The sequence below is a fragment of the Phallusia mammillata genome, chromosome 5 (genome assembly GCF_965637545.1).
Source record: "Phallusia mammillata chromosome 5, kaPhaMamm4.hap1.1, whole genome shotgun sequence".
Taxonomy (NCBI): Eukaryota; Metazoa; Chordata; class Ascidiacea; order Phlebobranchia; family Ascidiidae; genus Phallusia; species Phallusia mammillata.
The window spans coordinates 18,934,299-18,960,847 of record NC_137256.1 but is presented as its reverse complement, the minus strand read 5'-3'; the positions used below and the strand labels follow the sequence as shown (position 1 = coordinate 18,960,847).

Here is a 26,549-nt window from a genome sequence, read left to right as displayed (position 1 = left end):
GCGGTCCCCCCAAAAAAATTCGGAAACATTTTTACGTAGCTAGCTAGCGATGATCAATAAATAAGACAAATGATAAAAGAGTACAAGGCTCTTTGATACCAAGCCCGCTCACAGTAGCCAACCACAGCGGGAGCAAAAGCATCCTGCTAGACGGCTTCTTCAGCAAGAAAGGGGAGCAATGCTGGAGCACTTAACCCCAGCACTGCGCCCTCCCTCGCCCTAGGGGAGCGGAGCTGGTCCGTAGCTTGCCAAGAGACGGTGGTACTTCAGCAACGCAAGCTTCCACGTCACCGCAAAGCAAAGTGCGAAGCACTTACTAGGCAGTGACGGGTTAGCCCCGAAGCATTAAGACTACGCCTCCCAAAGCTTAAAGAAAAAGGAAAAATTGGCCCTTTTCAATTCCACCAACAAACTTCTATTTGTGGTTTGCGGGAATGTGCTGCAATTGTTCGAACAGAAAACGTTTTGTCACGTGAGCAAATGCATATAAACAACAGCAAGCCAGCGACGTGGCATTAGGTGGTAACGTGGCGAAGGGGTGTCGCAATTGCGCTGGCGAGCGCGTCTGCACGCCCAACGGAAAGCCCTCACCACAAGTAGACATCGTATCAACACGACCGTCTAGCGGGCATTGGGCCGTTTGTTTTCCAGCGGCACCAGTTGGGACGACTTCCAAAACAGAAGTCGCACCCAACGACGCCCAACAAACAGTAAGCTGCTCGGTGTCTTGGCTCAGGTTCAGCGGGAGAACACCGGTGGAAACATCGGCCAAACGTCGGCGACCGCCTGCTTGCCCGACATTTTGTGTTTGTGGGTGCACCACAAACACTGGAAAATGGAGTCTGATGTGGTTATGACATCGACTCCCCGGTGTTTGGCACGCGGTCTGCTCCAAAAACGAGTCGTGACAAGCAGGACAAGTGATAGAGCTGGTCGATTTCAGCGACTAAGTTCCATCCAGCAGTCTTGTGAGGAGCGACCTGCTGACACAGTGCGCGTTTCGACTTGGTGCATTCCCGCGCCGAAGCAGTCACTCACGGCACTAAGAACTATTCAACCGTGTCAACGTTGCGACCACGTGATTGCATAAAAATGAGTTCACCGGAAAGGAAACCACAAACAGAAAATATGAACATCTAATGAAGTAGCGCAAGTTTTAGGGATGGAGTGAAGCTCGTTCTGGTTGTTTCGACAACTCGGACGTCGGCTCGTCCCCAGCTCCGTCACAGGTGACGTCAGAGCTCGGGAATCGGCTTCACGGTCGGTTCCAGAGCAACGACGCCATTCTGTTTCGACAGCAACGGGGACGAGTTGAGTTGGCTTCTGTTTGCAGCGCCGGCCTCTCGGCTTACTTGAGAGGATCGGTGCTGGGCCCTGTGCTCGGCACCGTTCCTCTCTCTTGCTCGAGAGGATCGGTGCTGGGCCTTGTGCCCACTTTTTGTCGTCCGTGTTGGGCTGCTGCTGCGAGGCGGCGGTGGCGGCGGTCCCCCCCAAAAAATTCGGAAACATTTTTACGTAGCTAGCTAGCGATGAGACAAATGATAAGGCTCTTTGATACCAAGCCCGCTCACAGTAGCCAACCACAGCGTGAGCAAAAGCATCCTGCTAGGCGGCTTCTTCAGCAAGAAAGGGGAGCAATGCTGGAGCACTTAACCCTAGCACTGTGCCCTCCCTCGCCCAAGGGGAGCGGAGCTGGTCCGTAGCTTGCCAAGAGACGGTGGTACTTCAGCAACGCAAGCTTCCACGTCACCGCAAAGCAAAGTGCGAAGCACTTGCTAGGCAGTGACGGGTTAGCCCCGAAGCATTAAGACTACGCCTCCCAAAGCTTAAAGAAAAAGGAAAAATTGGCCCTTTTCAATTCCACCAACAAACTTCTATTTGTGGTTTGCGGGAATGTGCTGCAATTGTTCGAACAGAAAACGTTTTGTCACGTGAGCAAATGCATATAAACAACAGCAAGCCAGCGACGTGGCATTAGGTGGTAACGTAGCGAAGGGATGTCGCAATTGCGCTGGCGAGCGCGTCTGCACGCCCAACGGAAAGCCCTCACCACAAGTAGACATCGTATCAACACGACCGTCTAGCGGGCATTGGGCTGTTTGTTATCCGGCGGCACCGGCCAAGACGACTCAGCACCATAGTACAAGTCGCAACCAAGGACGCCCCAACCAACAGGCCCGTTCCCCAATTTCCGGCAATGGTTCGAGCGCTAAACATCGGTGGAAAGCAACGGCCGAACTTCCGCTTGTGGGTTTTCCACCCGCGTGAAAAACAACGCTGAATCGGTGTTACAACCTGATGCAATCCCTGCTTAAAACAAAATGTACTTTATTTTGAATTCTAATGACAAATTTCTGTTTGTGGTGTTGTAAATTGTGCTCCGCTTTTTCGTCCATAAAACGTTTTTGTCTTTTTGGTTCAGTTGTGCAACCCCTTCATGCTGTGTGATGCCGTTAAAAACATAATTGTTTCCAATATATGTACATGCATAGTTTAAATATCGAACCCGACCCTCTTTTCCAAGCATGGGTTTTTAGTTTTTATTTGGACTCTCTCGACTAGTTCCACCAACGTTTTCTCCCGAGCCGAGTTGACTTTCTGCGCCTTGCACTCACTTTTTTGTAAGCTCCACTGACATGCACATGACGCTTTTAATACAGCGTAGGTACAGCTGGTTTAGCCATTATCCACCAACTGTGCCACAGTTTGTAATGAATTAACAAATATTAAATGTCTGACTTGTGGGGCTAATCAACTTTCACATTCAAATGTCAGTAGGTCTGACAACGAAATCGACACGTCCCTTTGTGGCGCCCCTACCTCCAGAAACGGTTTGAAACCGGAATCATATTTATTCATAAAAAGGCCAGGCTTGTATGCAGGACCAGTCATAAAGATGGTCAAGCGCTGAACAAGAAATTTAAGCAGCATTCTCCCACCCAGTGCTTTACAATTAAGGTCACCAACTGCTTACATCGACATGTCATGTAAAGTGCAAATTGTCCAAATCTTATACAATTTAGACATTGTTATAAGTTTGTGTGCCAAAATAGCGTAAACACTAACAGTCCGAAATGGCATATCATACAAACTGTCAAAATATCATTTCACTCAAATATTGTGAAAAAAATTACCTATTTTAGGGGGTTAGTAGGGTAAATATTAGGGCTTCAGGGTGAAACACCATAGTCGACAGCTATAAATGGCAATTTGTCCAATTCAGAGATTGTTCAAAAAATTGGGCTTTAATGGGGTAAATATTGGGGCTACAGATGAAACACAATAATGGACAACTACAAATGCCAAATTTAACAAACAATCAAAAATTGATCCAATGTGGACATTCTTAAAAAAATCAACCATTTTAGGGGGCTAGTGGGCTAAATGTTGGGGCTACAGGGTGAAACACAACAATCAACACCTTAAAATGGCACAATAAACAAACTGTCCAAATCAAACACTGTTAAAAAAACCACCCATTTTAGGGTCTAGTTAGTTCAATATTGGGGCTACAGGGGTGAACACAACAATCGACACCATACAATGGCACAAAGAACAAAGTGTCCAAATTTGATTCAAATCAGACATTGTTTTAAATTTTACCCGTTTTAGGGGTCTAGTGGGGTAAATACTGGGGCTATCTAGTCAAACAAAACAAATGACACATCTACTAAACTATATCTACCATCTGTGAAAATTTCATCTAACTCCATCAAACATTCCATGGCAAACGAATTGGACAAGCTTTCGGAAGCAAAAAAAGAAAAGAAAAATTTTAAAAAACAAATAAATCGAGTAAAATCAATGCGTTCCCTGCAGGGAAGGGCCCATAATGATTTCACGGATTTGCAACAGAACAGGCAGCACAACGGTGGACTTATTGTGTGCAAAACGCATCCAGGCGTTGCCCGCCCAACGACGATAAAATGAAACAAAAAACAACAACCTTTTTGTCTTCTGCACACCGATTGGGATATGAATTTGTATTGCACATTTCTCATATTGATCATTGAGGCAGCGGTAATAATCAAATAAATACAACTTATCAGGAACAACTGGTTATTGCAGATTCAATGTTGGATTACATTTTTACAACGAAAGATATAAAAAATTGTAAAAAAAATGATGTTATGAAACTGGAAAGTATTGAAAGCAAAATTACATATAAAACATAAAGTTAATGCCACTAATCATGAAAATTTGAGATACATCTCTTTACCGTTTTTATGACATTACGAAGAAAAATAAAAAAATCAAGGCAACTTCAAACAGTTATACACAAGAATTTTTGTTGATACGATTAATTAAAAGTGAACTCCTTCAATGCATCAATGTTGGCAGCAAGGAAAATCTGTTCCACCGTCGCTGGGGTGGCTAAAAAAACAAAACAATAGTTTTTGAGTCATGTTTTAAATATGTTACTCTAATCCAAATAATCTTTATCATAACAAATACAATGTTTATCAAAAACTTTTAACTGAAACAAATGTGTCAGCTGAAAGTTCTTTTTTCAAATCCATAGCCAAGAAACAGCATTGTCGCCCATTTAGAGACTGTTTTTGGTCTTGTATTTGGCAACAGGTAAGAAGCATTTGGCAACAGGTAACCTCTGCTACACACAGAGGATATTCAACCTTTTGGACCACATCAAAATCCTATCCCACCCTTTATTATTATTATAAACTCAAGATTTCACTCCAACCCGCAAATTTCGCCCACCAATTTTTTATAAAAAAAGAACTAAAGTCAACCGAAAACCAGACTAAGACTTACGCATTTGAAAAAAGTCATTTTCCATGCGGTCATGCTTGGATGCTTCAACTGCACGCTTGAGTGCATCTAGCACTGAAATCGCCATGCACATGGGGGGTTCCCCTGAAGCTTTGCTTCTCAAAATTCCAAGTGGATTTGGAGCGTTCTTCAACAGTTCTATGTTCCACTCAATAGGAATATCCTGCAATATATCCAAATTTGAGTGCTTGTTTCCAACACTGAGTAAAGGTGGTCAAGTGATTGGTGTAAGTGTCTTAATTCCATTATATTTTGGGGTACAAAGTAACTAACATAAAATGCGAACAGTTTAAGCTTTTAACATGGAAAATCAGCCTATAGGGTAAATTGTTTGCACTAAAGCAGGGGTGTGAAACAGTCTTCATCGATGGGTAATATAACCAACTTCAGACATCAAGCAAGGGTCACACAATTTTGTCGGGTTGTGGCCCGTGGACCGCCTGTTGCACACCCCTGCACTAAAGCATTTGTGATGTTGTTTCAAACAGGGAAAGAATATGAAATATTTAAATGCTTTTATTTCAACCAGTGGTTCTCAAACTTTTTTTAATTTTTGCCATAACAACCCCTTAGCAATTTTCTCAAACACTTGCAGTACAAACCAAATATATTTACGAAACTGAATTTACCTAAGCCAAACAAAACTTGCAGGTAACAACCAGAAGTTAATTTATTCCTTGCAAAAGTTTTGCTACAACAACATGCATGAATATGTTTGTTTAGTGTCGTAATATTACTTCTTTTGTTTCAAGGGCAGTTTATTATGTCACAAATGAGACTAAAACAATCATGAAATTGTGCACAAACAGTCACCTCTTTTGTTATCTAAAGACAAAGCAAAGAAACCCTTTTTGCAACAAAAGATTCTTTTATCTGTCTATTTTTTGCTTATAAAGTTACAAGATCTGATATTACATAAAATTAGATACATATAAAAATATAGAAATACTTCATGCTTTTAGTGGTCGCACAAAAATTGTGCGACACAACCCCTGAGGGACCACAGCCCCCAGTTTGCTGCTTCTGATTTAAACAGTACAATGGTTATTATAGTTTTCCCATTAACCACATAGATACATAAGTAAACAAATTTACCTTTGATGAAGGTGGCTTGTACTCCCAAGTCCCATCTGTCAGTATTTCTCCTGTTGTCTTGTCCACCACTAAATTCTCAGTCAACCAAAATCCCAAACCCATTACAAAGGCTCCTTCCACTTGGCCAATATCAATTCCAGGACTCATACTAAAAATATGTCAATTGGGCTGGAGGTTTATCAAACATTGTCAAACAAAACTTCCAGCCTGAAAAGTGTTTGAAACTAAAAGCACAGATGTCTTGTACATATGGATTCAAACTCAAAACATATACTTTCTAAATGTATAAAATTATGAAAATAAACAATCTTAGTAGCAGAGTTTGGTTTATCAGGCAGCATCGCAACAAGACAAAACTTTACGCATTTGGAAAGCCAAGTTTTGCACTCTGAAATAGTGGTCCAAGTGGTAGTGCTACCTGCAAACAAACAAGTTACTTGAATAAGCCAACGAACTAGCACCTGATGCCACAGTCAAACACTGTGTCTACTCTGGTAATTTGGTATTCCCCCATCAATACATCTAACTCCACTTCAGACACAGTAACTCCATATGAATTGTATTGTCCTGTTGTTGGTGGAATCCACCTATAGAAAAAAAATTAATGCAGGGGATAAGAAATGTTTAATTGCGCTGCACTAAATAGTCCTTCAAAGTCTTTGGTAATTTTTTTTTCAAAAATCACTTTAGCATGTTTAAGTCTTTTGCAAGTAGATTATGTTTTATATATTGTTTACAAACAACTTGCAGAGTGATTCATCCGTTAACTGTCTTTACCTTAGATGTGAATATGACAGGTTTTAAGTTTATTTTGCTTTGAAAATAAACTATTGTGAGTTTTGACACAAAAATGTCACATATTTTAAAGAGTACTTGTTTTAATGAAAGTAAAACAAGCAAACAAATTTTACTTTATAATTATTAAATTTTCACACATACTTACATGTAAGAGCAGGCAAGATCTACATTTTTCACATAACACTGGGCTATCAAATCCTTCCAAGCTGTGTCAGGCGGCATTTCATTTCGAATCGGATCAATTCGAGAGTTCAAGATTTTGCAACATTCAAGAACAGTCTAAATAAAATTGTTGCAAGCTAACAAATTTGGTCTAAAATCTATAGATTTATTGTGAGCCGAATGCATACAAGCATAGAGGTCATCAACACATAAAAAATGTTTCTTTAGTAGAACAAAATCAGTACAATAAAGCAACACAACTAGAAAATGACAAATAAACATGAACGAATTATTATTTAAAATACAGCAGCTACTGGTGTGAAGTGACATGAAGCAATGACGTCACAATGTTTATGTCGATAAATATTTATTAAAATTTTAGTGAAATGTCATAACAGACTACAAGAATCAGCCTATGTAACAGGGTGGTGACCGACGAATACATTTGTCAACGGATCAAATGTAGAAGAAATCTCAAGAAGAGTGGCAGATGATCAGTGTCAGTGTAATCTTTTTTCTCTTTTTGAAACAGAAATTTCAGTTTTGCCTATTTAGAATGCATCGTCAGTTTCTGTCTTATTCAAATGAAACTGGATAAAATAAAACACACTTTCACTGATCGCCTGGTGCTCTTCGTTATTATAATTTAAAACATATGCCAATTCAAAAACTTAAAAAAAAAAATTTCTCAAAAAAATCTGTGTGTTGAAATGCTCTAAAAGCGAAAAGCATTGTGGTAAAATTTCACATTTTGATTGCTTATAGTTTTCGAGATATCCCCACAGCACACTCATTCTGTTTGGGTTCACCCACCTGACAGTTAACCTCACTGGTTATGCTTCCTCCTGTCACCTGACTGTTGGATGATGTAATACTGCTGGTGCGCTGGATCATGACCAAGTCAATTGGAACTCCCAGTTGGTAAGCAGCAACCTGGGCAACCTATAAATAAATAATTTTGTATTTTAAATATATTTGTTTTGCTACTACAAAGTGGTACAACCTGGATTGAGTTAAGCTTATTTTCACTGGGGAAGTTGGAAATAACATTAAAACAAGTGAACTAAAAGGTTTGTGTGTTTTTAAACTGCAGTGCTTTTACCATCTCTCCACCAAGTGTGCCCTCTACTTTGTCGCGCTTTATGTCTTAACAGCTATTGCTGGCAAAAAGAATATTTCAGTGCAATTGTGTAACTGGGATTGTTTCACCGAGCGAAATAAACAAGCTTAATTCAAAATGTTTTAAACAAACCTAGAAGCAGGTTACTATACCTTTGTGTTAATTCCTTGGCCACTTTCAATACCTCCATGTGACACAATAACAGTACCATCCCCAGCATAAATGGAGATAAGAACTGTGTATTTTCCTGGAGCATAATCAATCCTATTACAAATTTATTTTAGAAAAATATAAAAAGCATTGGACCAATACATGATAAGTTACAGGCAGGGCACACTGTGTCACTAATGCCCAGTTGTGGCATCAAGTAGGTTGGTAAGGCATCCTGTTCCTCCAAACAAACTCGAGAGCTGTATGGTGGCTACATTAGCTCCCAGCTGCACTGATGAGACCTTATAGGCCAAAACAGTGTGCACTAGTAAACTTTATTTGTGCACTATACATTTGGCACTTAAGTATTAAACTTTCCAATTTGGCACTTAATTATGCCTTCCAATAGGTCCTACTTGGGCTTGCATTTTATTTGGCCTAGGATCAGCTAGTATTCAAAAAAAAAGAAGAGGTTCTACTGTTATTTGTAACCTTGATATAGTTCACATTTTATACACAGCTGGTAAGTTAGTCACAAAATATACAACTACAATGTTTACAAGTATTAAAAGTTCGAAGCTCAACTAACTGAAATTTGATTGGTGAAACAGCTAAGCCCTTCTTCTTCCATTTGTTTGCACTGTTAAATGTAGAAATTTCATTCTGTCTGGCAACAACATCACTTGTTTGCAACAGTTCTGTGCAACAAATTGCAAAATATTAAAAATATATTTGCATCGTTAAAATATCGGGATTTGTATGCAGTTTACTATGTCATAAAATAATTTTATTCACACATTGTTTGTTTTATTTTTATCCCCGGGGGGTGCAACACCTGAATGCGCTGTGCCCACAATGAATTCACATAGCTATGAAAGGTCGAGAACTGCGTGAACACAAGGCGGTTGCGCTAACCACTTGGCCATCTTGGTGATTATTATTACCAACTGGTTTTTATCCAGCAAAAGTAAAACTTACTGTCATAAATTTCTTCAATATGACAATATTTCAAAGTTTTTCCACCAAGATCTGTTTGTCCCGCTGTGTAAAGGTTTGCGCGTTTCACAGCAATTGGATCTTTGTCCAGAAAACTAGCCACATGTTCTAGAACTTGATCAGCGAATGCAGTAAACTGAAGACTAGCTGAGAATAAAATGTTAAAATTGATCACAATTAACAAAAAAAGGCATTTGTTCATGGGCAGTAACAAGCTCATTGATACTTTAAGTCTTGTCTGTGATGTAACAAAGTGCCTTTGGGCCACTTTTATGTGTCATGCAAAACTGGGTAAACTAAGTCTTGTTGAAATACTTTTGCAGTAAATTACTTTTTGGCAGTTAACTCAATCTTTGTTATTTCTAAAATGTATATTAAGAACAAATACCTTTGTGGGCCGAATGAAATGACATCTGGCCTGGGGCCGTAGTTTGGTGACCCCTGACTTAGACCATTTTTTCTATTGTTAACATGTCAAAAAAAATAGAAGCTAACCACTGCACATTAAATGTACAAAAACAACTTTAACACAAAAATCTGGTACTGTATTTGGTTGTGTGAAAATAGATGCATGACATTGTATTAAATTTGCCACATAAAATAGGCTCATCCACTTACTAGGAGCTCGACACCAAGTTGACGAAGGTGTGTTAGTTTTGCAAACATAACTTTTCCACTTTCTGTTTGGACAATAGTAAGCTGAAAAGCAAATTTAAGGTTACCTCAAATGATAGACCAAAATGCTAGTGTTCTAATTGACTATACACTGGGCACAAGTCAAGTCATGATACTTATCATTCCTTGACCAAATATACACAAGGTGTAATAAATGACACACAATTATACACCATGCTAATAAGTTGTTATGTTTTGTAATGAATTCGTGCAGTTTGTTTACAAAAACTATTTAATATTTCAGTATTTTAAATGTTTGGATTCAGTAAAATATAAAATTCTTTTAAAAATATTTGGGAAAAAATCTACAAGCAACATACATATATATTCTGTAACTGTAAAAAAGTGCAATAAAAGTTTTGAAACCATCAACAAATTAAAAAGCACAAATTTCACTTACCACTATCACCAAATAAGGCTATTACACCCGGATCATTAAGTTCTCCATCAAATGACGAGCAACCACTGTTGGTGTACACAGTGTAGTCCATGGCACTTACAATACCGTCATCATCAAAACCTATAGGAAAAAAATTCCATGGCTGAATAGCAAAATTCTTTTGTACCATCATAACAATGTAAAGTGACCTTATATAGAACAGATTTCAGAAAACAAAAGCATAGTGTAAAAAAATAATAAACAAAAAAATCTTTATTTTTGTTGTATTATAAAACTAATGGCATAAAACATAAAATCACAAAAATGATATAATAACCAAGACAACATAATTTATCACAAAACCTTTTAATCTAGAAAAGATGAATTATCCTTGCATCATAAAACCATATATTTGGAAATAATGTCTTTTAATTTAAAAAATATTAGGTTTTTGACAGCTTGAAAAAGCTTGTCACAATGTTCATTATCAAGACATTAGGTTCCAAACAGGGTATTCATGAAAAAGTTTATATGTTTTACTTAATAAATTACAAAACAAAACCTACCCAGTGTGTACTTCAACGTATACGGAACTCTTGTGCCATATGTGGTCATACACGTTTTTAAGTCTGCATGTAAACACACAGGACGCTGGGTGCAGTATGATGCCAAAGCCGCAGCACACGATGTCAGCAGAGAGTTGGTTGATTTCCCCCCATATGCACCACCCACTCTTTTCGTGTTAACCTCAATCCTGCAGATATAATTATTGTTTGTTTTGTGCCAGCAGTTCTCAACCTTTTATAGATTATGGCCCCTTTTAACTAACCCTGGGACCAGGGCATAAAGTTACCCCCCAGGATCTGTCAGGACAAGTATTAATTTCTAAAAAAAACAGACGGATGCTATAAGTTTAAAGGCATTGAACAGTCCCTGGGCACCTTGAAACAGGGACAGTGGGCGCAGTAAACAATACTTTATGGCCAGGAAATTAAGTGAATGTTTTTAGTAAGACTAGAAACTATTTTTTGGCGGATGTTTCTAGTGAGCCTACACCCATATTGCTCAAGTGCAGAAGAAATCTAGATCATCAAACAAGCTTTCAAGAAAGCCTTGGAAAACTAGCGTGTAATAGGGAATGGTTGTGACATCGCAATGCACCGCTTCTGCAACCTTGAGGGAGAAGCGTGAGTAACATAGCTCCAACCCACTGTAATCTGTTGGTTTAAACCAAATTTAAGTCACCAACATCCTAAGTCGCAAAAATCAAATAAAAAACGAGAAGGGTGGCTTAGCACATATTGCCCCTTGCATATACACTATAACCTATTTTAAAACATAAATATATTTCCTATTCTTATTTTGTCTTGGGTCCCATATTAGTCACCGTCTTTTATAACCTTAGTCGTTTCTGCAGGCAAAAACTCATGGGTCCCCACACATGCAAAGTTGAAAATAATGCAAGTCAAGCCATGAGAAAGTCGGGTGTTGTAAGGTAAAACACAGTGATCGGCACTGGGCTTAAATAATAATACTATGTAGAATACAAACTATAAAATTAGATTCACCCCAGATATTGTTTGAAGTATGTCCTATTTAACGTTTTAAAAAACTGACCCATTTTAGGGGGCTAGTAGGGTAACTAATTGGGTTCGACACACAAACTAAAAAATATATAAAAACCACAATGACTCAATTAATAGTACTGCAAAATTTCAGCCCAATCCACCAATGTTTAAAATTTCGACCACTAGAGGTTTTTTTAGCAACAACCGTTAATGTTTCTGATGTCATAGGGCTAACAAGCCCCTAGCTGCCATGGCGCAAAAACGGCCACCAAGCAACCCACCGACGAGCAACATACAAATGGTTGTCCTTGTAACACTATTGCGCCAAAGAAATCTTTCGTTTTTGGTGCCCAGTAACATACAAATACGGTTTACACTTTTGGGGGCTTGTGGGGTAAATGTTAGGACTACAGGGTTGAACACAACAATCGACACCTATAATTGCCATGCTATACAAGAAATCCAAATTTCAGCCAATTCGGACACTGTTTAAAAACTCACCCATTTTAGGGGGCAAGCGGGGTAAATACTGGGGTTATCAACAAAAACAAAGTGGGATGCACGTCTACATGAATATATCTACCATCTGTGTAAATTTCAGCCAAATCCATCAAACATTTGATGGAAAAACGAGTCGGACAAACTTTGGGTAAAAACACCCATTTTAGGGGGCTAGCGGGGTAAATACTGGGGTTATCAACAAAAACAAAGTGGGATGCACATCTACATGAATATATCTACCAACTGTGTAAATTTCAGCCAAATCCATCAAACATTTGATGGAAAAGCGAGTCGGACAAACTTTGGGGGAAAAATACCCATTTTAGGGGGCTAGCGGGGTAAACACTGGGGTTATCAACAAAAACAAAGTGAGATGCACATCTACATAACTATATCTACCAACTGTGTAAATTTCAGCCAAATCCATCAAACATTTGATGGAAAAACGAGTCGGACAAACTTTGGGGGGGAAATACCCAGCATAACAATCCCCCCCCCCAAAAAAATGAAATAAACGAAAAAGTGTATCATTAGCCAGTGCAACATGAGTAATGCAATCATCACAACACCATTGAACAGATCTGTTTTTATTCCTAAATTTATTCTGCTTTCGCACCTGAAAATTGTAGGTGGTAATAAACAACATACTAACTTGTTTGCTGAAGTGTTGAAAGCATATGCAATTGCACCTTGCACCCATTGTTGTGTCTGTGTTGCACAATCCAACTGAAACCCTCCTTCCTCTGTGGTTTTTGCCCTTGCAATTTGGGTCTCCATGTAAAAATGGTATTGCCATCCAAGAACGATTTCACCAGATACCTAAAACAGCGTAACAGCATGTGGTAAGTATGGTTATTGTTTTGCAAAATATGTGTCTCCATTAAAAAGTAAATATCATTATGAATAGTAGGGGTGGGCCAAGCTGAGAAAGAACCTGAAAACTCAGTACCAAGCATTGCTGTTTCTGATGCTCTGTGCTTGGCTGGGGAGTTGCACAAACTGACCCAGACATTAAAGTTGCATATTCATACCCTGCTAACATGCAAACTAGTGTTCAAAAGAACAAAAATTACTTTTTTGTAGAATGTGTTAGATGATTGAAAAACATGTACTTCTGAGGGCTGTACAGCTTAATACACCACATGAGACAAGGGACCTTAAACACCTACAAAACTAGCATGAAATTGGTAGCAACAAGTGTCTTGGCCAAACACCGAGCATTAACAAAGGATTTGCAGTTTTTAGGCCTTCCCTAATAAATTGAATTTCAAACCAATTGTGAAACATGAATGAGATATTGCATAATATAGACTATAGAGAACAAACAGAGATATTTAGCCAAGTAAACCCAGGGTATTAGGAGACAATACCCATATTACAAAAATAATTCATTGACTGAAATTTATCTTTCCAAACAAAAACTTCTTCGTAAGTCAAGAAATTAACAGTTTTGTTGAAAGTAACACCTTGTTTTTGGCAGCAGCCATAGCTTGATCTGGATTTCCAATTGAGAAATCAGCATATGGGTTGTCATAAAATGATTGTGCTTGTATTGCATCTTCTGTTGTTATTATCAGTGGTTGCTCATTTTTGTATGTTACAGATACTGCATTTGTAATCGCATACACTTGTGACAATGTTTCTGGAATAAATGCAAAGTCATATGGGCAAATTTTAGCAAAAAAATACATTAAACAGTCCATACATACGGGTGGCACTCTTAGAGCGTTTAAACCAGTTTATTCCAGTTTTCTTGCAATAAAATGCTCTTTAAATAGTAAATATTTTCATTAACCATACGAAGTAGAAATTGAAGGGACAATATAAAACTTTGGACAGAACTACACAAAATGATAACACAACATAATTAGCAAAAATAAATCTTAAATAAAAATGATAGCAATGAACGATTTATATTCTATATTTAGAAAACCTAGAAATATGAATTTCAAGTATAAGTGATAGGATAATAATCCAACAACAGACAATGAGATTTTAGACTTACTATAAATAAAATCACCATAAAGAAAAAGAATTGTTCTAGCACTTGTTCAAATATAAATTAAAAATGTTTGGTTTTAGGGTAAACAAAATTAAATATCAGTTTACCTGCTACAACAATGGCCACAGGTTGTCCAACAAAATCAACATGATCTGTCGCCAAAATCGGACGTGTCATGTCAAATGGAAATAAATGTGTGTTTTTAACTTCTGATGGTATGTCCGACCCTGACAAAACAAAAAAGTTAAGACACTGTTTGAGTTCAAAATTTAACTAATCAAATATATACAGGTAAAAGTAAAGGCAACTTTCACAGGTAGCCCACTCATTTTGCACATTTTAGTTTGAAATAAAATACAGTTTTAAAATTTTCGGATTGGCTAATTAGAATCATCTTAACACTGGCTTTAATTACTATTGGTATGTTATACCCTGCTACTCAAGATATGTGTATTAAGGTTTGGTTTGGGTGACCGCTAAGTAGTTTTAAGAGACCGCAAGTGTTTCATTTAAATACCAAAAAGTTGAAAGTCCAAATTTTGGGAAACCGCTGGAGAAATTTGGAGAAAAAAAAACACCTTAAAAAACACTGTGTGTATAGCTATAGGCACCAAGTTTTTCAAAAATGCAAAGTGGCGGATGTAAGATATGACATCACTTTATGTGACGTCACCAATGCATGCAACCAACAGAGCTTAAAAAATGCAAAATCATTGCTGGTTTTCTTTAGATTCTACATTGTTTCGTACTTTAACGCCACAAACCAACCAAAATATCCGCAGCGGTCGGCATCACCTACTTAGCTTCTATGTGTATAGCATTCAAAATATTTGGTGGCAATTTTTTATGTCATTGTTTCCTACCCTTAATAATGGCAACAAATCCTGGCATAAGTTGAGCCATTGAGTCATAAATCTCATCAATGTCAGCATTTGCAGTGTTGGAAACCACAAAACCACAATGTAACTCATCTTTGGCAATAGGGTTGTCTGAGATGTAAACTGCCTCTCCAGATGTCTGTGCACAAAATATAAATATCTCAAGGAATATTCTGAAAATGCCTATTACTTTATATTTATATATACATATAAAACTTTTATAAACAGTGGATTGCTTCAAATTTATCAAAGTTTTCAACAGGATCCCATACAAATTCATTTTTTTCATAAGCTATGGATGAAAAAAAGAAAAAAAAACAACTTTCCTCCATCTTCATCATTCATGGGATACTTATGCACAAATCAGAGTAAGCCAGGCCCATTGAATGTGTCATACTGAATCAGCCAGTCTCCCAAGCAATCCCATATGGCAAGGTACAGGGTAAAAAAATCTAGCATGTAGTGGGATTTTTACCCATGATAGGAGTCTTTTTGGGACTCACACTCTAGGCTACATAGGCTTGGTAGGCTAATTTAGAATTATTAATGCATATCACAATTTTTTTGGTTGGGTCACCTGATATTTTGCAGCAAGTTTTGGGATATTTTGAGACACTGGGAAAGTTGATGAGTCATCAGTAAAGGTTTGTGTTGCCTTGGAAACCGGTCGGGACAGTGGGGTGATAGCACTTTCAATTCCTGGTCCAAGAACACTTGGATCACAAAGTGACAGATAAAACTAAAACACAAATTTTCATGAATGGGTTATTTTCAGCAAAAATCCATCGCAAACTACTTTTTTAGCAAAATGTTTTCAAATAACATTTTTAAAAGTTAAACTAGGCAAAACATGAAAAGACTAATTGGAAATTGGAAATGTTTGGACAAGTTCAAAGCCAGAAACATAGATTCTGTTTTGGTCACTTACTTTGTAGAAAAGAGCCAAAGAAACATCATGCTTATATTTTACACTTGCATCAGCTGCATTTAGTTGTACTGGTTTCACTTCATCAGACAAAATATGTAGGGCCTCTGAAATAAATATACAACATTAAGTTAATGCTAAAAAACAGTGTTTTAACATGCAACTTTATTAACATTGAAGCATTATTAATAGTCATTCATTAGTACAGTCCTAAAATGGTAAATATCTATGGTAAATATGTTTTATACACAAAAGTGTGGTTTAATATTGCTGTAATGTTAATGAATACTGTTGACAGACTTTTACAAGCTTGCTGGTTCGTTCTGTTATTCACACACAAAGTATCTATAAGTGTTTTGATGTTTTGGCATTCGTTTGATCACGAGGTTCTGTGGTATTTACCTTGAATTATGTTCCTTATAGTGATGTAATAAAGCATTTTATTGTATTTTAATGGTCATAATAGAACACAAAATAAATTTGATCAAGTGGTTTCACTGTTTTATTGCTGTTCATTTATTTTTTTGCTGATAAACAATTACCTTTTAATCAAAGGCCTCCGGTAAAATGACAAACAACCCCCAAGTGGGTTGCGACCCACGGGTCTGTCACATGGTGGGGCAAAATGATTATTGTGTCACAAGATAGGGTGATTTACATTACAGTTGCTAAATCACATGACAAACATAATTGGTCTAAAACTAGTGAATTATTAACAGATTTGAACTTTTGTTCAGTTGTTGTTTCACACAACTCTTTAGCAAACTTTTTAAACATACTAAGTGTATTTTGAGATAAAATAGCTTTAAAGAGTGATTTTATCATAATTTTAACAAATTTTAAATTTACTAAAAACTAGAAAAGTGGCTTTCTGATATACTTCCATTTTATATATTCTATATGATATTTACCAATTTACTATACTATACACAATTTTATCTACATATATGATTGTTTTTGCAAGCAAAAACTAATGGGTCCCCACACACGTGTTTATGCGGATTTACGGTAAACAAATGTTGCGGTAATTTTTAGATTCTTAAGTACAAATTTTTCACAAAGCATTAACTTAACTCTAAAAGTTTTTGTCTGTATTCTTTTTGCATCATTATTGACATATAATTACAAAAAATCTGTCAAAAAAGAACGGGGAAATTACTTTCAATTTAATCTCTTGCTTTGACCTTGATATTGTCGTTCAAGTTCAGTTTTTAAACACAAATTTTCCTAGAAACACTGTTTTTAACAGCATGCAGTCCTTAGTGTTCAACAATACCATTTAGCCTGATTTATACATGACTTAAGTACTGATTATTGAATTGACTTGTCAAAAATAAAGAAGATACGTTATGATGAAAAATTCTTAACTGTGTTGTAATGCCTACAAGTTGACCTTTAGTGACCCGTTGTTATGCGACGGCCAAGCTGACAATGAGAATTTAAAGACCATTTATCGCGGCGTTCGAAAAAGATAAGTTTATTTTTTCTTATTTATGTTGATCAACAACGTTTTGCCTGACATAAACGAAACCGAAGTACGTTTATCGAGTTTAAATTACGTCTTAGGTGTAAAACCTTCGCCAAAACTGAAAATGCGCGTGATAACTCAATAAAATGACACAGCATTGCTGCACACACACAAAAACAGTTGATTTCTAATCACCCAAACGACTGTCTCGTAAAACGTCTGTCCGGACGTCAAGCTGAGCACTCCCGCTCTGCCGCCTTAATCGTAAACCAGTGAATTCCTCCCTTGGGACTTATGTCTGACTGATAGCGTACACATATTATGGGTTGTAAAGGTAACTGGCAAAATTTTAAATACTAAACGAATACCCTGCTTAAACAATTGTTTTTAAATGTTTCTGCATCATAGGGCTTGTTTTTCTGGCCTAAAACTAAAACCGATTATTTCGGGGTTTAAAGGGTGAAAAATGGGTGAATCCGAAAAAAAGATACAAAATTCTTTAAAAAACCTTACATTGCACCAAGCAATAAAGCATGAAACTCCAAGATGCTGTACTTTAGTTAGTACAGCCATTTTAAATAATTTACGTTTTGGAGGCCTGTGGGTGAACCGCTGGGTCAATCGGGGTCAAACTTCAGGAGGATCAAATTTGGATTATTAAATAACATCTCCGTAAATTTAAATAAATTTAAAGCACTCATTCTTGACCAAACGCGTCTCACAAACCAGCGTTAGACAGAAAAAAGAAAAAAGAAAAACAGAAAAAAAGAATAAAGAAAAAAAAATACGGACAAAAACAATATGTGTCCCTTTCATGGAAGGGGACCCATAAATATTGACACACTGGTGTGCATTAGCTTACTCAGACAGCTACATTGCAGACTCTTTTTTCACCAACAGTCACCATTTACCTGCTTATTTTTGTTAAAATTAATTTAAAAAACTAAAATTACTCATGTAAAGAAATTGGTGTACATCATACATATTGCACTGAACAATCACCAAGCTGGTAATAGCTGTGCAACATTAAAACGTTATGGAGCATAAAACAGTGAATGGCACAATTGGTGGACCATGGCTAAATGTGCTGCAGCTACACCATATCATAGAGCATTATGTGGCAGGAGCTCACCAGTGAATGAGTTTTGCACACTGTGAGTATAACACAACTGAGGGGTAACGTTGTAGGGACAGTACTAATCCCACTGCATTAAGTTCAACACTGGACAAACAGTTACAGTAAAACACAAACCTGCAAGAGTGGAGCTGTTGTTGATTTCTTGACCACTTAAATATGCCTCAGTATTTGTAGCATGGACAAACACTGTACTAACTCCTCCGAACACCAACCTGGGTTTGCCAGTGATTGATTTCTTGTCCTTTGATGTTTCAACATGAAATGCAGCATTCACATATGCATGAGCATTCTGTGAACAAAAAGTATAGTGATACAGTGTGTAAAAAATGAGTATTCTGAAAAAGGGTAGTTTGATGATAGTCATATTGCTGTTGTTTTCGCCCCGACTAAAAGCCTTTGTTTGTTTTAAACAATAATAATATGAAAGTAACATTTGTGCATATGACATGCAGCATATAATTAGTAAGTTTACCAGGCACAAAAACATAAAACCTCCTGACATGTCCACAATAAGACTTCACTTATGTAATAGAATAAAACCAGCCAATGGTTAATTGACTATTTAAGGAAAACATAGCAACACAATACAGTTTAAACAGGCACCAAGACAGTAATATTAGGACATTTAGTACATGCGTTTTATGTAACAAAAAAAATCGTTAACAAAATGCCCTCATGGGAAATTTGGGTCACTTGCAAAAAGCATTAAAGCTAGGATGCAACAATTTGTTGAAAGGCTACAGTCAACAATGTTGAAATTTTAGTATTTATTTAGTCTTGCAACAACAATACAGTATTTGCTCTGGTGCAAGCCTATGAATTGGACGATGTTGGTTTTTACCTGTGGACGTGCCATTGCTTTGTACGAAGAAAATATTTCAGTGGCTGTGTCCTCTTTTAATGAGAAGGATTTTATCACCTGCAAAATCAACAGATATTAATTTGCAGCTGTGTATAATTTATATTACAATATGAAGAATATTTTATATTGTAAAAGCATAACGCCAATAAATGATAAGCTGCAGACAGTGCACACTGTTTCAACCTTTGTGGTGTATGCCCAGTTGTGGCGTTGCACAGACCAGGTAAGGTTTTTTTACTCCCTTACTCCCAACTAACCGGAGTGCCATTGGATGGCTATACTAGCCAATACTGCCAATTTCTTGTCACCAGCTGCACTGATGAGACCTTATAAGTCGAAACAGTGTGCACTGTCTGCAGCTTATTTTTTTTATTGTCACACTAAAACATGTTGTCCTGAACATAATAAATTTTGTTTTTATTTGAGAAGAGTTATTACAAATTTAAATGCTATTTTAGAGTCTACCTTACACCCTCGTTTGAGAATTTGTCCACCATTTCAATTAAATTAACTTGTTCTCTGTGGACCTGAGAAACTGTCGAAAAGTCCTTTTTTGTCGTATTTTACCCAATATATTTAATTATTAGGCAGTTCAAAATAGTGAAAATAGTCCAAGTTTGTAAGGTGACAGACTCGCTAAGTAGTAGTTTTATTATTTATTAATCCAAATAAACAAGACTATTAACTTTAGCTAAACTGTAGCACATCTAAAACCAGTGGAGTTTATTAAACATGTGCTACAAAAGTAGCCAGTAATAACCTTAACCAGCTGTATATCTTATTTTGCTAGTAGCAAAATAAACCCACTTTTTGGTCCATATTGATTGACATAAGTTCCACAGGGGAGCATGTTGAAGTTTCATTGTTTGTGACATCATAAAGTTCAATTGTTGCTCCAGCAGCTTCAAGAAGCACAAACACATCTGATGGGAATTCTCGGTGTCCATATTTGATCATCAAATTACCTGCCCAAGATGCAAGCTACAAAACAAATGTAAAACAAAACAGGTGAAAATGTGAATATCATAATCATTTGAAACAATGTAAAAGCATCGAGCCAATAAATCAGGGGTGGCCAACCTTCTATATACCATTCGCCAACTTTTTAACATACTGTGTTGGATGCGCCATAAATGCCTCGTAACCCCACCTTCTATGACTACTTCTTGTATATAGAGAGAAAGAGAAAGAAACAACTTTCGCATGACAAGGATAGTAATAAGAAATAAGAACTATTAAGTAAAAAATAACTCTGATAAATTATATATATATATATATATATAATTAGTAGGGCTGGCTTACTTTATTTATTTATTAGTTTATTAATTTGATTTTCATGATTATCAAAAGAAGGCAATGCGCCCTTTCTAATCATGCAATGTGCCACGTTTGGCGCATGCGCCATAGGTTGGCCACCACTGCAATAAATGATAAGCTGCAGACAGTGCACACTGCTTTGACCTATCCACGCCTCACCTAGTCTGTGCAAGGCCACAACTGGGCATACACCACACAGGAAACTGGCTTACAATGGCCAGGTGAGGTGTGGATTTTTACCCTGTTACTCCCATCAAACTAGAGTGCCATTGGATGGCTACACTAGCCAAATATTTCTTACAACCAGCTGCGGTGATAAAATCTTATAGGTTAAAACAGTGTTCACTTTCTGCAGCTTTTTATTTTAAACAAATTGTCACAGTACACTCCACAATAAAAAAAGTAAAAATTAAATAATAAAAAAATGTTTCTGTTTAGTTGGATAATACAAGTGGCATTTACAAACACCTTATTAGTAGTCTTACTTTTGCATTGTAAACAAAAATTCAAATGCTGAGATTTTTTTTTATTTTACATTTTGTATGAAAACTATTTTGCAGGGAATATTTTGAGCACTTTGATGAAACAATCAAAGTTATCAACAACAAGGGTTCCCAATCCATTTGTATGAAAATAACTTTCATTTATTCAACCTGCGGACCCTTAACATACAATTAACCCCATTTTAGAAACACAAACACTCTTGATTTTTGCATTTGTGAACAACTTTAAAACATATCGTGGCCCCTCTCATTAACCCAAAATGGAACCCACTCATTTAGAGAGTTAAACAGTGGCTAATTACCAAAACACTACAACATACTTACATTGCGAACTGGGAGACTGGTAACCTTTTTTAGATGATTCGCAACTGCATTAAACATGGGGAATTGAGTCTTCAATAAAGCTGCAATTAGTTGGTTGAGATTCACACTGGCACCACACACCAATGCACCACTAGACTGATTCACTGTGGTAAGTTCTGGAATTTGTGCAACATCAACCAGTGCTGATGGTTGCCCAGAGCGGTAATAAATCCCTGAAAGAAATTAGTAAAGAACAGTAGAATTTTTAGTTTTGGGACAAAATGAGATGCGAATGAATTATATGTCATTTTTTCTCATTTGAATAAAACACAATGTTGATTAAATGATGATGTATTTAGTTTATGTTACCAAATTTAAACAAACAAAACCAATAAAAAATGACTAAATCTGACAAATCAGAATTATTTCCATAATGATTAAACATTCCCATATTACACTAAAATCATCATTCTTTGTTTTGATAAATGTTTCTTATCAAAATAGCATTTGTTATTAAATAAGCTCTAACATTATTTTATCAATAAATAACTTTTGTGATTGTTCATTAAAATTAGAATGTACAATAAAGAAAAACACAAAAATACCTGATGATGTGTTGCCACAAACCATTTGGGCAGTAGGTTGGGCTTTTAAAACAGCAACAAGATCCATGAAATTTGCTGGTCGTATCCAAGTAATCTCACCATCCCCAGTAACTATTTGCATTCCCTTCTGTTCAAACTCTTTAGACTTCTTTTTGATGCATTCCAAGTAACAAAGATCTTTGCCTAGGTCCTACATACAATGTTTTTTGCACATAAACCAATGAATATTTTCAATAGTTGACCTATTTAATGTAGTAGTGTTTATCACAATTTTAAATATATAAGACCCAATTTGCTATGTTACTGCCTTTAGTTCAAACTTATTTCAGTGGCTTTAATTGAAGAAGAGACATCATGGCCCACTTTGAAGACCATTGTATCATGTGGCTTTACTGCTACTAAACAAAAAATATAAACAAGTTTCATTTAAACCCATTGACTTCAACACCATTGACAATCCAAACCATTGACTTTTAAAATAAATAAAAATGTGCATCCCTAAACTTCATGTTGCTTTGTTTCATTTTTATTCTTAGTGGGGGGTAACACCTAAATGTGCATACTGCTTCTATTGTGCAGCTGTCTGTTTATTGCAAGTCCCCAAATAATTTTTTATTAAATGTTTTGACTTACTGATTTAGTTTTAATGTCTAATTCATATACCATCTATCCACGAACTGTGTCCTTCACTTTCCTGCGCTTTATAATGTCTCGATGTTGTCCTTTTTTTCGTCTTTTTTCGGTGAAAATATATTTTATGGCAGTGTGGTCCAACTTTATTTTGTTGCCATTTAAAATCGTTAACTTACTACGCGGGCCAAGGTTTAAATTTTTACAGGAAAAACTTTTTTCTGGGTCAAACTCTAGGGCAGGGCTTCTCAAACTGTGGGTCCCCAATTGGGGTCGCGGAATATAATTTTGGGGTCGCGAAACATCGTGCATTATTTGTCGTTGTCACATTAAATGGTTTAAATGGCTTATGCGTAAATTTATTGTATAAACATCATTCTCGTGTATAGGCTGTACCAGGAGTGCAGAAGTGCGGCGACAGAGACGAGTTTATTAAAATGTATGTACTGGCGGCCGTGACGTAAATAAAAACTCTTTTGCCAAAGTTTTGATTTTCAAACTGCTCGAAGCACATTTTGTAGAGCTTAAAGAAATATTACCAGCCTAGAAGCCATATGCGCCAGATTTTTAATGCCTTGTATGCAAACAATGCGAAAAAGCAGAAACCAGAAGCGTTACAATATAGATTATGACGTCATAAAAACTAACACTGACAATCTGTGTATCAAGTTGGAAATTAATTTAGGCTTTTTAGGCGCTATGAGATGGTATATATATAATATATAAGTATTTCTTTACATCAGTAATATTTCTTTACATCAGTAAGGTTGTGCACCCCTGGGCTGTATCCATCAAGGGGTCGCGTAGAAATTTCTGTTTGAAAATGGGGTCGCAGAGCTAGAAAGTTTGAGTAGCCCTGGTCTAGGGTAACTATAGACCTTTTTTTATCTATAGGTAAGTTTATTTTATATTTTATAGTTATTTACTAAGAAGAAGCTGTCAAAAACATTCAGTTTATAGAAGCAGAACCCTTTATTACATAACAATGCCTTGTCATGCGTCACAATAGGAGATTTTGCAGTATTCAGTGTGTGTTAATCCTTAATTCTCATTTTAAAAACATTGAATTATTGAAAACAAACCTTATAGTTGTCATTAAAATGTTGGGACTTTCGCGGGCCAACAAAATTATCTCACATGCCACAATTGGCCTGTGGGCCTGCAGTTGGACAACGCTGTTTTAGGGCAATTGTGCTGCTCTGATTTGTTTCACCAGAGAGAATTAACTCTCCCATATAAACTCTCGATCACTCACCTCAATATCACCACATTTTTTCAGTAGTTTAGGATCAGCATCACTTGCAAAAGATTTCATGGCATCCAATATTGGTCTGTAGCCAGTACACCGACAAATGTTTCCATCAAAACTGTCCTCAATCTTTTTCTGAGTAGGGGTGGGATCATCTGACAAAAGACTAAAAACAATTTGCTGTAGTTAGTGTATATTTTTATGCTCAGACTGTGGTACATTTCCTACTAGAGTAAACATAAAAGTCTGTTCAAACCAATGGAATTTTTGCATTGGTAATGTTTTCACTGTCAAATTAGGTTTCCCTGTAATTAACAAAAACTAAAAAAGTACACACAAATATACACGGGTGATTTCGACAGTCTTTTGACCAAAAATTATCAATACTTTTAAATGAGAAGAGTTTATTTCACTTGATGAAAGACAACATAGATACACAATGGCACTGAACAATCACCAAGCCCAAAATAGCTGTACAAGTGCAACGTTAAAACACAACTGGGGGGGAATTGCTAGTGGAACCAATTGAAATAAAATACTATTTGCCAGAATAGCTCAATAAACCTGACATTATGCCTGGCAGCACTAGCTTATATACAGTTGAAATAAAATTGACTCACTTAACAGGACTTTTCCAAATTAGCTTTATGATTTCAAAATTAGGCAACAATAGCCTTTTATTTAGTTGACACGTATTTGTACCTGTACATATTCATGACAAAGCCAGGTGAACAGTAGCCACATTGTGATCCATCGAACTCTGCAAGCCTTGACTGAATTTGATGAAATCCTTTCCTGCTTGATCCAATACCCTCAACAGTGGTAATACTGCACCCATCAACCGAAGCAAGTAATACGAGGCACTGTGTGATGAAGTTTAAAATTTGCTGTTTTCATTTAATGTATTGCACAGGCATATAATGCTTATGTAAGCTATTGCTGACAGACATAACATCAAGTTTATGAAGCTCTTCTGGCAAATGTATTTTTATTCCAACGTTTCAATGGCCTATACAGGTCACCACTTGCATTTAGTTATTTACGCTGATGAAGACGACTTATATAGGACTTCGAAAGGTCAGAATAAAAATACATTTGCCAGAAAAGCTCTATAAACTTGATATAATGCTTATGTCTCAATTTTGTAGCTACAATTTCTTTCACCAAAGAAAACAAGCTACACTCAACAGAAACATGTACTATAAGAACTTGACTTGACATGTTGTATTTGCATTACTGTATGGTGCAACACTACCAATAAACATCAATTCCACCAATTTTTACAACCTTTTACATGGATGTATCACTTTTGATGAATAATTTGAAACAGGAGAGCTTATTTACTCATTAGCATTTCAAAGAGCTACAGTTAGGGGGTAAAAACTCCCTCTTGCTTATTTATCAACCAGGCATTTTTCTATGGTACTGACCGAGTTAACAGCTTTCATCTCTCCTGGTGTTGTTTCCATGCCAACAACACAACAACCACATCCTCCTTCATAGCACATCTCCTTTGTACCAGTTAGTCCTGGTTGTGCACGAATCCATGCATTTAATCTCATTGTTGCATCAACATTATCCACTATACGGAAAAAAATCACAGTTCAAGCATATTTTGTAGTTTTTTTTGCAGGGCAGATTTGGGAAATAGTAGGTATACGTATATTTACCTGTACGTGTTTGTCCATTGACAGTGAATGTGATTGAGGTTTTAGCCATAGTGGAAAACTACCAGTCTAGCCTACCACTGGAAATTGCCTGTTTGAGTTACAAAATTTTATATTTAAGTTACAAAATTTATACAATCATGGATACACTGCCATACTCAGACTTTCAATTGCCAGTTTAGCAACTCTTCAGCAGACCAATTTTATACACCTCCTAAAACTGGTGGTACTAAAGACTATTTAGTACTGTGTGATATCAAAGACATACCATAGTTAATCAGTGGCACTAAACACAAACTGTGTTTGCATTCAGTCTGGCATCGTATGCTCTTGTAACAATGCGTTGACACTTTGGCTCATATGCCAAGGTTGTCATGCAAGGTGATTTTTAATGGCATTTCAAATGATTTGTGGTTTTATATTCCAGTACTTTTTGATAAAATTAAAGCTTATTATATTTCTTGTTTTTTGTTTGTTGTGAAGTAACAATCTCAAAACCCACACAGATATGTATAAATCAACTGACACTAACTACAATTACACACAAAAATGTTAGTGCAGAAAGCCATTTCAACATGACAAATAAATTGGCACATGACATCAAAGGGTTCTTGACCCTTGGTTTAAACATTGTTTAGATCATACTGTCTTACTTCAAAAACTTAGAGTATGTAAAATTTAAAACAAATACATGTCGTAAGTCCTAGCTGCAACATATGCAATATTTTTAAAAAAATCCAATAGCGAACATAAACATTAAACAATAC

General features: G+C 36.6%; 1 protein-coding gene across 1 annotated transcript; it reads right to left on the bottom strand.

Annotated features, from left to right (window-relative positions):
• Positions 1-3,974: 3,974 nt before the first annotated feature.
• On the bottom strand, positions 3,975-25,956 carry LOC145229960 (uncharacterized). The gene is made up of 27 exons (XM_080095306.1): positions 25,786-25,956; positions 25,546-25,697; positions 24,818-24,978; positions 24,122-24,281; positions 22,237-22,426; positions 21,653-21,864; positions 20,316-20,489; positions 19,488-19,565; positions 18,761-18,935; positions 16,044-16,147; positions 15,693-15,854; positions 15,101-15,254; positions 14,345-14,464; positions 13,702-13,877; positions 12,888-13,054; positions 10,733-10,920; positions 10,188-10,307; positions 9,731-9,811; positions 9,095-9,259; positions 8,706-8,814; positions 8,119-8,230; positions 7,660-7,788; positions 6,830-6,963; positions 6,348-6,473; positions 5,887-6,034; positions 4,774-4,954; positions 3,975-4,374 (listed from the first exon to the last, which is right to left on the bottom strand). The coding sequence occupies exons 1-27, from the start codon at positions 25,832-25,834 to the stop codon at positions 4,301-4,303; spliced, it is 3,801 nt and encodes a 1,266-aa protein (XP_079951432.1). The 5' UTR covers positions 25,835-25,956; the 3' UTR covers positions 3,975-4,300.
• Between the last annotated feature and the right edge of the window lie 593 nt (positions 25,957-26,549).